The sequence below is a fragment of the Bubalus kerabau genome, chromosome 1 (assembly GCF_029407905.1).
Source record: "Bubalus kerabau isolate K-KA32 ecotype Philippines breed swamp buffalo chromosome 1, PCC_UOA_SB_1v2, whole genome shotgun sequence".
NCBI lineage: Eukaryota > Metazoa > Chordata > Mammalia > Artiodactyla > Bovidae > Bubalus > Bubalus kerabau.
The window spans coordinates 152,230,274-152,242,662 of record NC_073624.1 but is presented as its reverse complement, the minus strand read 5'-3'; the positions used below and the strand labels follow the sequence as shown (position 1 = coordinate 152,242,662).

The window sequence follows — 12,389 nt, the reverse complement described above, 5'->3', positions numbered from 1 at the left end:
AGTAATCTTGATAGTTCTTTTATTCATGCCTTGTTTCTCATGCAGGTAGCAAATTATGGAGTTGGAGGACAGTATGAACCCCATTTTGATTTTGCACGGGTAAGTAAACAAAAAAAATGGAGAATGTAGGAGTTCCACTGAAGCTTAGGCATGACATGTTAATTCTGTTATTTTAGAATTATAAATTCATAGCTTATTTTGGAAGAGGTTTGTAGCTCATTTGTGGAAGCATGGTGGGATAGATATTTTAGCAATAAGAAACAACTAGAGACATGGAAAAGAATTTAGGATACTTTTAAATGCATTGCTGAGCTTTGGGGAAAGTAAAGGAAGTTCTCAAAGGCAAATTGAACAAAGAAAATCTAGAGACTAAAATTAGAGAGTTAAAAGGAAGCAAAAAGGCTGAGGCTGAAGGCATATACCTCCAGGAATGTAGAGCTTTGGAGATTAATAGCTCTATGAGAGGGCCTGCATAAATGTAGGCTACTGACTGAGATCCCTGCATAAAGCCTAAATCTCTAAAGGCATACACCTTCAGAGAAAGAAAGGATAGCCTAGAAAATCATCTGCTTTGAGTCAGGACACTTCAGGAGTTTCCTTTTGCATCCTGGCTTGAGTAAGATGTATTATGGGGAGCTTCTTTGGGCAGTTTGAAAGCATAGGCCTGCCAGCAGCTATAGATGCCCCCAGGGTGTTGGTACCTCAGTGATCAGATATAGAATATAAAATAACTATACAATACTTTATTCATTTTTGTCTTATCTTTTATTTTTAAATTCTCAAAATGATTTAACTGAAATAGAATCTTCAGGTTGAAAAATTTTTGAAATCTTAAATTTAGTGGATTAAACAGATTAGAGACAGCTGTAGTGAATTGGCCAGTAAATCTGCAGGAATTACAGGAATACATTTTGGGAAAAAAAAAAAATAGATGCAGAGACTGGAAGAAAAATAATATTAAAGCAGTTTGTTAAAAACCCATCCGTGCCCAAGTACTCTTGGTTAAGTATTTAACCTTTTAAATAAAAGTAATTTTAACATATGGAGCTATGAATTATGTCATTACCAAATCTTAATTTAAGCTTTATTATAATTACATGAATTCTAAGAAATGTGCCAAGTATTCTGATAAACTTCTTGATTTATTACCATTTTTAAATAAGAGTATATTCTTTGGAAAGAAAACATAGTCTGTTAATATATTGTGTTATATTCCTTGACTGACTTAATCCTAAAATCCTAGATACTTTCTGTGTATAGGCTAGCAAAGAATATATTTTTAGTCTGTTTTCTTTCTATTTTCAATTACTGAAAAATGTCTTAGGATCTTGGATGACGTGAAAGACTACAGTTTAAGTTCTGACATTAATGTAACTAAACTTTTTTTCTTAGATTTGTATTTTGAAATAATTAGACTCCTAGGAAGTTGCCCCCCAAAAATGTATAGGAAGATCCCATGCACCCTTCAGTGTTAACATCTTGCATAACTATAGTTCATTATTAAAACCAGAAAATTGGCACAAGCAACAGAGCTTATTCATGTTTCACCAGTTCTACTGGCTCTCGTGTGTATATGTGTATAGTTCTTACACGTGTAGCTTTGTGTAACTACCAGCACAGGTCAGGATACATAACTGCACCATCACATAAGACTCCCTGTATACTACTCTGTCGCTCCACATACCCTTCTGCTATCCCTAACTGCTGGTAATTGTTAATCTGTTCTTTATGATAATTGTTATTTCATAAATGTTATATACAGCATGCATCCTTTTAAGATGGTTTCTTTTCACTCAGCATAATTCCCTTGAGATTCATCCATGTTTTTGCAGAGCATATTGATAGGGTGTTTCTCTTTATTGCTGAGTAGTTTCTTGTGGTATGGAAATACCAGTTTAATCGTTCATCCTTTGAAAGATATTAAGGGACATATTGAGGATATGACAAAGGAATGTGTATAAATTTCTGTATGAAAAATAAAATACTTTTTTTTTTTTTTAGAAAACGCCAAGAGACTATTCTGTGTTTTAATTAGCTTTAAATAGCCAGATGTAAATTCTCTAGCCAGATTAAAGTGCTGACAGTCAAAAGACAGGAATAGTAGCAGTGTGAATATTTGAATAGATCATGAGTTCAAAGTAAATCTCAAAGTTATTTTTTTTACCCACAGAGAATTGATTTAATGAATGGGGCTGAAGGTCTCTGATGTCTTGCTTGTTTGGAAGCGAAAACTATAGTTGTTAATTTTTAAAACAATCTGTGGATAGTAGATATTGGTTTTCATTGTATAGACTAATTTTCCCCCCAAATGGTCTTATCAAAAGTATTCAGTGTACTAGTTGAATCAACAGACAACAAATACTTGAGAGCCTTTTGTATGTAGTGCACTGGGTATTACAAAGGAACCTTTAGGGGCTATTTTTAGCATACTGTTCAGCATTTTACTGATGTTTAGTTGCCTGTGGAGAACTTGAATTACTGAATTTTACATCACTGAATTGTATTTTATTCACAGAAAGATGAGCCAGATGCTTTCAAAGAGCTGGGGACAGGAAATAGAATCGCTACATGGCTGTTTTATGTAAGTTATAGCTAAAATTTTCATTTTAGGTTGGGATTTGATCACATGACTTATTTTAATGTGTTTAGATGTTTGCTTTGGTTAGCTCTTAACCCTCTTTACTCAGTTGTAAGACACATTCAACTAAGATGTTAAGTTTTTTTTTTCATTTATCACTTTTTCAGATTGTACTTACTACAGCCTGAGGAAGAAAGTTAAAATGATCATATCAGAAAAGTGTACAAATCATAGGTATTAACTTGATAAATTTTCACAAAGTGAACATATCTAGTGTATTTGGCACTCAGACCAAGAAATAGTACATTACAGCACCCTAGAAGCCCTTTCCTCAAGGGTAACCGTTCTCACATTGTTCATTAGTTTCAAAACAGTATGATCTTTTTAAAAATTGTTTATCTATTGACACATATAGAAAGAACCAAGCTTTGATCATATAATATTTGCCCCAGTTATCTGTTGCTGCATAACAGATCATGCCAAAACTGAATGGTTTAAATTAATAATTTGATTTTTACCTTTCATGGTGGTGAGAGTGGGCTTTATTCATGGTTCTTGCTCTGAATCTCTCATGATGGTTGGCACTTGGGGTCACTTTGAAGATTGAGAGTGAAGCTGACCAAAATACTGACTTTTGGCCTGGGCTTCCTCACAGCATGGTGACTGGATTCTAAGAGCAAGTATCCTCCCACAAAAGGTAGTACATGACATTTTTTTAGCCATGCTCCAAAGTCAAATAGTGTCACTTCTGCTCTATTTTATTAATTGAGGCCATTATAGATGTCTGCCATGCTTCAAGAGGGAAGGAACATAGACACAGATTCTACCACTCAGGCAGCATGTCCCTGTCATGTAAAAAGAACACATGGGACAGCCCATATTGGGGTATATTAGATTTAGCAAGTACAGTCTCCTACAGTGTTGTAACCGTCATTAACTTTAAAAGATGTATTTTATATTGACTTAGTTTTGCTTATTTCATTGTTGTTTCCATCCCCTATCCTCCTTTGATTTATATGAAATTGAATTTTTTTGTTACCTATTTTATTTCACTCCCTACCAGATCTGTGTCTCCCTACTCCATATGGTTTCTTTCTTCCTTGCTCCCTGCTCCCTTCTGTTTGTCTTTCACCCAGTTTTTTTTGGATCATTCTTCTTTCCCTCCCTTTTTTTTTTTTTAAACAGACCTCTTTTCCTGTATCCAACCTACCTTGTCACTCTCCTGATTGCTCTCCTCATCCCTCTCACAACTCCATCTGGTTTGTAGAAGGATCTAAGACACCATAAAAAAAGGATTTAAGATGTATAAGATAAATTAAGAATGAGAGAGGGAAAACCAAGGGAGAAGCTGATAACATTATGCAAAAATTCGTGTTGTGAAGTCTTTGTATATTTTCTAGAGGTGAGATCTGTAGACTTGTACTGATTTATATACCATCTTTAAGTGTGATGCTTGTCAAACTTTTTATCTGTACATTTACTTCATCAGATTAGCAGTTATTGTGGTTTTAATTTGCATTTCTCTTATTAGAGAGGTTGAGCATCTTTTCAGCTATTTAAGAGCCATTAAGCATTTGCTTTTGGCTATGTTTGTTTCATAAAAGCAGGCATACATGATGCTGTATTAATTGGTCCAGTATTCATAAATGTTAGATTTGTAATTATTAGACTATATATTAATTAGGTCCCCCTTTAGTTAAATATAGCATTTTTATTAATTAGTTTTCATTTTTTTTCCCCACTATTTGATGGTCTTCCCAGATGGGCCCATAGCACAAAGTTTAAATTTCTCCACAGTTAACTTTTCATTGCTTAAGAGCGATCAGGTCTTTGATACTGATTATACATGTATCACAGTAAAATACACTTGTTTATATCACTCACTTTAAACTGTTTAATATTAAGGTCAGACTCTGTTTTCTTTGGTATAGCTTCCCTGGTGACTTGGTACAGCATTTGCCTATATATCACTGATTCTAGCATATAGATGGATTTTTGCTTGATGATACACTATACTTATTTTTTTGAAAAAAAATCTTCACTCTATGATCTGTGTTTCCTTTGCCTCATTTTGTGCATGTACTTCTTCAATTTATTTGGAAGATTTGTGTTTTTATTCTGGTTTAAGACTATAACTTTATAAATCTCTTAATTTTCTAATTTTTAGTTGCCATGTGTTGATACCCTACATGAGAAATGACAAAACTGGTTGTAGTTTGTTACTTTTCTCTTAGTTTATTTCTATTTTGTTTGAATTCATTTATTTAAATATTTATTGAATACCTACTATTTTGAGGTACCATTTTAGACACTGAAGCTCAGCAATAAAACAGGTGAAAATGCCTACCCCTATGGAGGTGATATTCTAGTGCTATATAATACATATTTATACCCTTATGTTACTCAATTTGTCAGTTTTAAATCCTCTCTTTTTACCTCTGGCTATAAAAGAAATAGCTATTCCCAAATCCTTTTCCAATCTCCTTTGCTGACTCTATCTTTCCTTTGCTTTTATGTATGTATGTAAACCCAAATCGCATCTTGTTTTTTAAAAACTGACCAGCATGCACCAACCCATCTATGTAATTAGAAGTCCAGGCATTCTCATTCTAGTATTCAGTATCATGTCTATCTCACAGTAGCATGTTTAATTTTTTTTTTTAATATCTGGCAGTTTATTAACCAATGGAGCATACTGAACAACTGTTACATCTTTCAGGAAGAAAAAACAGTAAATTTGAAAACACATCACCCACTGAATTTGGACACAACACCTCTACTCAATTAAGAGAAACATTTGTACAGTCTAGATCTTTATTTTTATACCCATCAGGCCATGAATTCATAGGGAATGGGCTCCAACAGTTTGGGTTCCTTTCCATTGGTCCTCATGAAGTGTGCTTCTCTGGGTGGAACAGGCTGGTACTTGAGCTGAACTCAAGTCCCTTTCTCTTTGGTTTCCTTCTTTTTCTGATCATTTTCCTTCACACATTTCAGGAATCTACCTCGGCACATTACTTCTTTTGGCAAGAATCTTGTTTGTTTACAGTGATGCCAACAGCATGCTGGGTAACATTGTAGACTCTCCCAGTTTTGCCATGGTAACATTTGTGGGGCATTCCTTTTTGAACAGTACCCATTCCCTTGATATCTATAATATCACCCTTCTTGTAGATTCGCATGTATGTGGCCAAAGGAACAACTCCATGTTTTCTGAAAGGCCTAGAGAACACGCAGTGGGCGCCCCTCCTCTTGCCCTTTGAGTTGGTCGTTTTGGTGAATTAGCCTGAGGGGCCAGGGGTGAGATGGGAAGCAGTGGGAGACACGCATGGGCCTCGAAAGGGGCGTGTTTAATTTTACTCCACCAGCACTTTTGATAATACTCTGTCATCTCTAATTAGATGAGTGATGTGTTAGCAGGAGGAGCCACTGTTTTTCCTGAAGTAGGAGCTAGTGTTTGGCCCAAAAAGGTAAGCTGGATTTGGCATTTTAGCTGGGGGTGTTTCTCTGTATTTTTTTCCCCTCAGGAAGAGAGATACCTATAGTTATTTATCTATAAAAATAAATAACATTTTAAAAGGTAGTATACTTAAGGAGTACATTATCTATAGGAAAATCTTTACTTTTTTTTTTTGTACAGTTTACCATGGGTACCCAGAAGTATGAACAACCAGGGATTAGTATTTAGAAGTTTTCACTTTTAAAATGGGTTCCATATGATGCTTGCTATTTATAAGATGTGTTAGCTTTGGCAAACACACTTCTTTGTTAAGCAACTCTGATGTTAATGTTTTCATGTCATTGCCAAAATTTTGTAAGTTATGTCATACTTTCAGAATTCTATTCAAGGAAGATATAGTGCTGCCATGGGGAATTATTTCCATAAAACACAGGAAAATTTAATTACTGTAAAAGTGATAACCTGATACTTTATTTGGGGATAATTTTGTATTGTTCTCCTCAGGGAACTGCTGTTTTCTGGTATAATCTGTTTGCCAGTGGAGAAGGAGATTATAGTACACGGCATGCAGCCTGTCCAGTGCTGGTTGGAAACAAATGGGGTAAATATTTCCTGTACTCTCTGAATAGAATTTATGATTTTGGTCTCTTATTTTGGAATTATTTTTTATGACATTTTAAACACTATTTCCACTTGTTACTCTGAGAAACACTATATGAGTCAAAGTTGAGTTAGACAATATCTTCCTCTCTTGGGATTCATAGTTGTCTCAGACACATTAGTGGGTAGAATATAATGTAGTATGTAATAAATAATACAAAGATGTAAACAGAAGACAGTAACTACTTACATTTAGGGAGGCTTCTTTGAAGTTTTAATTTTTCTGTTTGGTCTTGAAGATAAACAGTTGTTTTCCAAGCATGTTAGGGACCAGGGCCAGGACTCGTATGAGGCTGGAGAGGTACTCTCAAGGGTCATGTAAGTATAGAACTGGCCACGTTAAAAAAAGGGAATAGAAATGGGTAAGATTATTTTAATAAAGATTCATTTAACCCCATAACTATTTTAGTATGTGTCACTTGGCCACACTTCAAAGATTTAAGAGAAATGATGTTTATATCTGTGAACCACTGGACTAGAATAAAGAGAGGCTAGCACAGGAGAGATGAGTTTAGAAGGCTGTTTCCTGTTGTCTGCGTGGGTGATGATAAAAGGCTGGACTAAGACAGCTGCAGAAGATTTGGAGAGCAGTGAACAGATTGAAGAGATCAAAGGAGGAGAAATGACAGGGTTTAATGAATGAAAGATTGGCTGCACAGGTTAAGAAAGGTAACAGACTAGTTAAGAGTTAGTAAGGAATTAGTAAGAGTTAGTTTAGATATTTTATACATGTTGATGCCATGTTCTATAATATAGGGGAAGAAGGAAATTAATTCCTTTTGGGGTGTATTAAACAGTATCTTGGAACACAGGAAACTTAATGAGCACCTAATAGGAGAGATTAATCATAGAGTTGCTTCTTTAACGTGGAGACTTTACGTTCATCTTTTAAATGTCTTTGTATTAGAAGTTGTATTTTGTGAGCAGGTAAAACAGTGTTTTGTTCTGTCTATACCTACATCGCTTCCCTAGTAGCTCAGATGGTAAAGAATCTGCCTGCAATGCAGGAGACCCAGGGTTTGATCCCTGGGTCAGGAAGATCCCCTGGAGAAGGAAATGCAATCCACTCCAGTATTCTTGTGTGAAGAATTCCATGGACAGAGGGGCCTGGTGGGCTACAGTTTATGGTGTCGCAAACAGTCAGACATGACTGGGCAACGAACACATACCTACATCACAAGCCTTAGATTGAACATTAGAAACTTTAAGAAATGTACATTTACAGATTCTCAAATGTACATACATATAAAATCTGTGTCTCCGTCATTTAGTGAAGTTCTTGAAAGCCTCAGTAGCATGCATCTTTGTCTGGTTTTGGTCTTGAATTTTTTAATCCATGTTGAAACTTCATTATAGAGCTTTATCTCAGAAGTTAATTCAGTACTAGTTAGATAGCAGGATACATTAATATATTTTGTTCTTTCACAGTATCCAATAAATGGCTCCATGAACGTGGACAGGAATTTCGAAGACCATGCACCTTGTCAGAATTGGAATGACAAATGAACTTTCTTTCTCTCCTGTTGTACTCTAATGTGTCTGATACACACAATTCCCAGTCTTAACTTTCAAGAGTTTACAATTGACTAACACTCCGTGATTGATTCAGTCATGAACCTCATCCCATGTTTCATCTGTGGACAATCACTAACTTTGTGGGTTGTTTTTTTTTTTTTCTTTTAAAAGTAACACTAAATCACCACATTGTACATATAAAAAACCTTGAAGTTCAGTTGGTATCACAGAGGACAAAAAGGCAGGGTTAAAAATGAGGAACTTTTACCTTTATATTTAAAAAAATTTTTTTAGTTGGAAAAAAAAAACTCAAGCATTTGATTATAATATTTCAGTGTATCTCTGTTGGTGGGTGGCGGACTAAAATGGTCCATCTGATTAAGGAGCAGATGCCTTACCGTGTATACCTAGGTACTACATTTACCTAGTCTTAACTTTCTTCTGGATCTGCCTGACGACTAGGAATAAATTAGCCCTCTAAACGGTTCAGTTTAACGTTTGCCCCTTTGTTTACTAAGTAGATTTTTTCTTCTCCCAAGTCCTTTCTAAAGTATTCTTTATTTTTACCAATCTGCTCCTTTCATAGCTCCTCTGTGGTGAATTAAATTTGAGTTAAAATACTTTGATTTAAAAAAAATTTAACAGAAGGTCCTACATTAAAAAGTTTTGGCCTTCTTAACAGAAATGATCATGGCTTAGTCTGTTTCTGCTTTTTCTTAAATGACTCATGGTTTTGTCCAGAAATTTTTGTTGTTTTCCTTAGTGCTAATTCCTTGCCTCTTGTTCCAGCTATAGACAGCGGGGGATGATGATGTTGGCATTCAGATTAAATAAATACTGTGCCTTAGGAGACTGGAAATTTTAAAATGTACAAGTTCTTTCAATGATGAGGGAATTGATAAAAAAAAAAAAAAAGTTTTTCCTAAACAGTCAAAATGTTTGTTTCTTCAATTCTGAAATGTGTTGTGACAATAACCTATTTATGATCTTAAACCTTTTTTTAAAAATGTTTCTGTTTTCTGTGTCATATTTTTCATATTTGAATGTGAATGTATGCTACTGCAATAACAGGTTATTTCTTTATATTTAGGACCTAGATTTATTCTCGATGTTCGTTCATTCTAAAGTCTCATTGTTATGGTAGAAAATGTAGGCTCTCTAAACCTTCAGATTGTTATGGTAGAAAATGTAGGCTCTCTAAACCTTCAGATATTTAATCAAATACGTTACCTTCAAAGGGAGCTCTGATCTTTAATACTATGGTTATGGAATTTTTACAATAATGTTATATAAGACTTTATTTTATTCAGCTATATGGTGTGGTAATAGAAAGCTCTGAACCTAAGGAAGTATGTTATTTGACCCTTTAAGCTAACCTTTACATTTCTTATGGTGAATCCTAGTTCATAAAAGGGCTCTTTATCCTTCACACAGTATTCAAATAGGAATTTGGTTAATTCTCTGAGAAACAGGGTATTCAAAAACAATTGGTAAAAAGTTAACTGAAGTTTCTTTCTTCCACCTGTCCTTTGTTCCACTACAAGTATTTTAGTAAGAAGTTGAGGATTAAATTCATTAACCTACTCAGATTTTCTGACCACGGATCATTTTTTAAAAATATCTTTTTTTTAGATGGAAGCAATGTAAATTCAAAATTGTAGAAATAAAATAGGGGTTCAAAGAATGGATATAACCTTTATGGCCACATGTGTTTTAGCTAGAATAAAAAATACCTATTTTGAAAGGAAGTGCTATATTCCATAATCTTAACAGCATTATTATATTTAACCCCCAAACCCCACACAGGAATTGGTAAACTCTTTTCAGTGTTAGTTAGGTCTTACAGAAACCTCCCAAGTTTTATAATTACCAACTATTTTTCTTTATAAATGCAAAGAAGAAAAAAAAAATTCCAGTGTAAAACTTTGCAGTTTTTTTAATGGTGAACTTTAAAATAAATGAGAGCTAGAGCTATGATGGAAAATGTAGTTTCCTCACCAACCCTAAGTGTCCATCCTTTAAGATTGGAAGTTTCATCGTTCATTAACTTTAACCATAGAATTATCACCAGTATCATCAAGTTGACAGGAGTGAACGGGAGAGTTCACCAGAACACTCAATCGGGGTAAGTCATAACTAGTAGGATTGTTTTAAAAGACAATGAAGTGACTTTAGGATTCCTCAGAAAGCTAGATGGTAAATGCAGTAGTGAAAGAAGCAACCAACCATGTACTTTGGTGAATTTATAATAAAATGGTTACTACAGCATAAAAAGGGTTCCATTGTAAGCAGTAAACACACACATATATAAAAATAATACCTTATATGTGTATGTGTGTTTACGTCATTGTAGCTGAGGAGAATCTGAATATCCTTATGTAGTCATAGGATTGGTTATATGTAAATTCTATGCCAGGTAAAAAATGAACAAATGTGTAGGGCCCCATGAGCTAAACAACTGAATGACTAAGTGCTTGCCATTAAGAATCTTAGTTTAATACCAAAATAGCACAACCACCACCACAGTCATTAAATACCTAAGTCACTTGAAAAGGAATGAACAGAATTATGAAATGGAGATTTACAGAGAAAACGGAGAAAAATAGTATCTTAGTCTGGATGGCCAGCAACACAAGAACCAGTCCCTTCTCTTGGTGCACTTATTTCACTCTGGTTCAGTTCAGCTCAGTCATGTCTGACTCTCTGCAACCCCATGAATTGCAGCACTCCAGGCTTCCCTGTCCATCACCAACTCCCGGAGTTTACTCAAACTCCTGTGCATTGAGTCGGTGATGCCATCCAACCATCTCATCCTCTGTCATCCCCTTCTCCTCCCGCCTTCAATCCTTCCCAGCATCAGGGTCTTTTCTCACAAGTCAGTTCTTCACATCAGGTGGCCAAAGTATTGGAGTTTCAGCTTCAGCATCAGTCCTTCCAAAGAACACTCAGGACTGATCTCCTTTAGGATGGACTAGTTGGATCTCCTTGTGGTCCAAGGGCCTCTCAAGAGTCTGCTCCAACACCGCAGTTCAAAAGCATCAATTCTTTGGCACTCAGCTTTCTTTATAGTCCAGCTCTCACATCCATACATGACTACTGGAAAAACCATAGCCTGGACTAGATGGACCTTTGTTGGCAAAGTAATGTCTTTGCTTTTTAATATGCTGTCTAGGTTGGTCATAAATTTTCTTCCAAGGAGCAAGTGTCTTTTAATTTCATGGCTGCAGTCATCATCTGCAGTGATTTTGGAGCCCAAAAAAATAAAGTCTGACACTGTTTCCCCATCTATTTCCCATCAAGTGATGGGACCAGATGTCATGATCTTCGTTTTCTGAATGTTGAGCTTTAAGCCAACTTTTTCACTGTCCTCTTTCACTTTCATCAAGAGGCTTTTGAGTTCCTCTTCACTTTCTTCCATAAGGGTGGTGTCATCTGCATATCTGAGGTTATTGATATTTCTCCCAGCAATCTTGATTCCAGCTTGTCCTTCCTCCAGCCCAGCGTTTCTCATGATGTACTCTGCATATAAGTTAAGTAAGCAGGGTGATAATATACAGCCTTGACGGTACTCCTTTTCCTGTTTGGAACCAGTCTGTTGTTCATGTCCAGTCCTGACTGTTGTTTCCTGACCTGCATACAGGTTTCTCAAGAGGCAGGTCAGGTGGTCTCTTTCAGAATTTTCCACAGTTTATTGTGATCCACACAGTCAAAGGCTTTGCCATAGTCAATAAAGCAGAAATGGATGTTTTTCTGGAGCTCTCTTGCTTTTTCCATGATCCAGCAGATGTTGGCAATTGATCTCTGGTTCCTCTGCCTTTTCTAAAACCAGCTTGAACATCTGGAAGTTCACGGTTCTCATATTGCTGAAGCCCAGCTTAGAGAATTTTGTCATCCCCATTAGCATTACTTTACTAGTGTGTGAGATGAGTGCAATTGTGCTGTAGTTTGAGCATTCTTTGGCATTGCCTTTCTGTGGGATTGGAATGAAAACTGACCTTTTTCCAGTCCTGTGGCCACTGCTGAGTTTTCCAAATTTGCTGGCCTATTGAGGGCAGCACTTTCACAGAATCATCTCTCAGGATTTGAAATAGCTCTACTGGAATTCCATAACCACTACTGGCTTTGTTCGTAGTGATGCTTCCTTGACTTCGCATTCCAGGATGTGTGGCTCTAGGT

The 12,389-nt window shown here is 35.8% G+C and overlaps 1 protein-coding gene and 1 pseudogene across 3 annotated transcripts in view; one reads left to right on the top strand and one right to left on the bottom strand.

Moving 5' to 3' along the window:
* P4HA1 (prolyl 4-hydroxylase subunit alpha 1) overlaps window positions 1-9,222 on the top strand; it is a 97,926-nt gene extending 88,704 nt beyond the window's left edge. For all 3 annotated transcript variants that reach the window (XM_055535527.1, XM_055535538.1, XM_055535518.1), the window contains 5 exons: window positions 50-99; window positions 2,516-2,581; window positions 5,980-6,048; window positions 6,543-6,639; window positions 8,127-9,222. In XM_055535527.1, the coding sequence (XP_055391502.1) occupies window positions 50-99; window positions 2,516-2,581; window positions 5,980-6,048; window positions 6,543-6,639; window positions 8,127-8,197 (353 nt within the window). In that variant the 3' untranslated portion in view covers window positions 8,198-9,222. The remainder of the gene's footprint in view (window positions 1-49; window positions 100-2,515; window positions 2,582-5,979; window positions 6,049-6,542; window positions 6,640-8,126) is intronic.
* On the bottom strand, window positions 5,408-5,859 carry LOC129641232 (60S ribosomal protein L21-like; annotated as a pseudogene).
* Window positions 9,223-12,389: the final 3,167 nt, after the last annotated feature.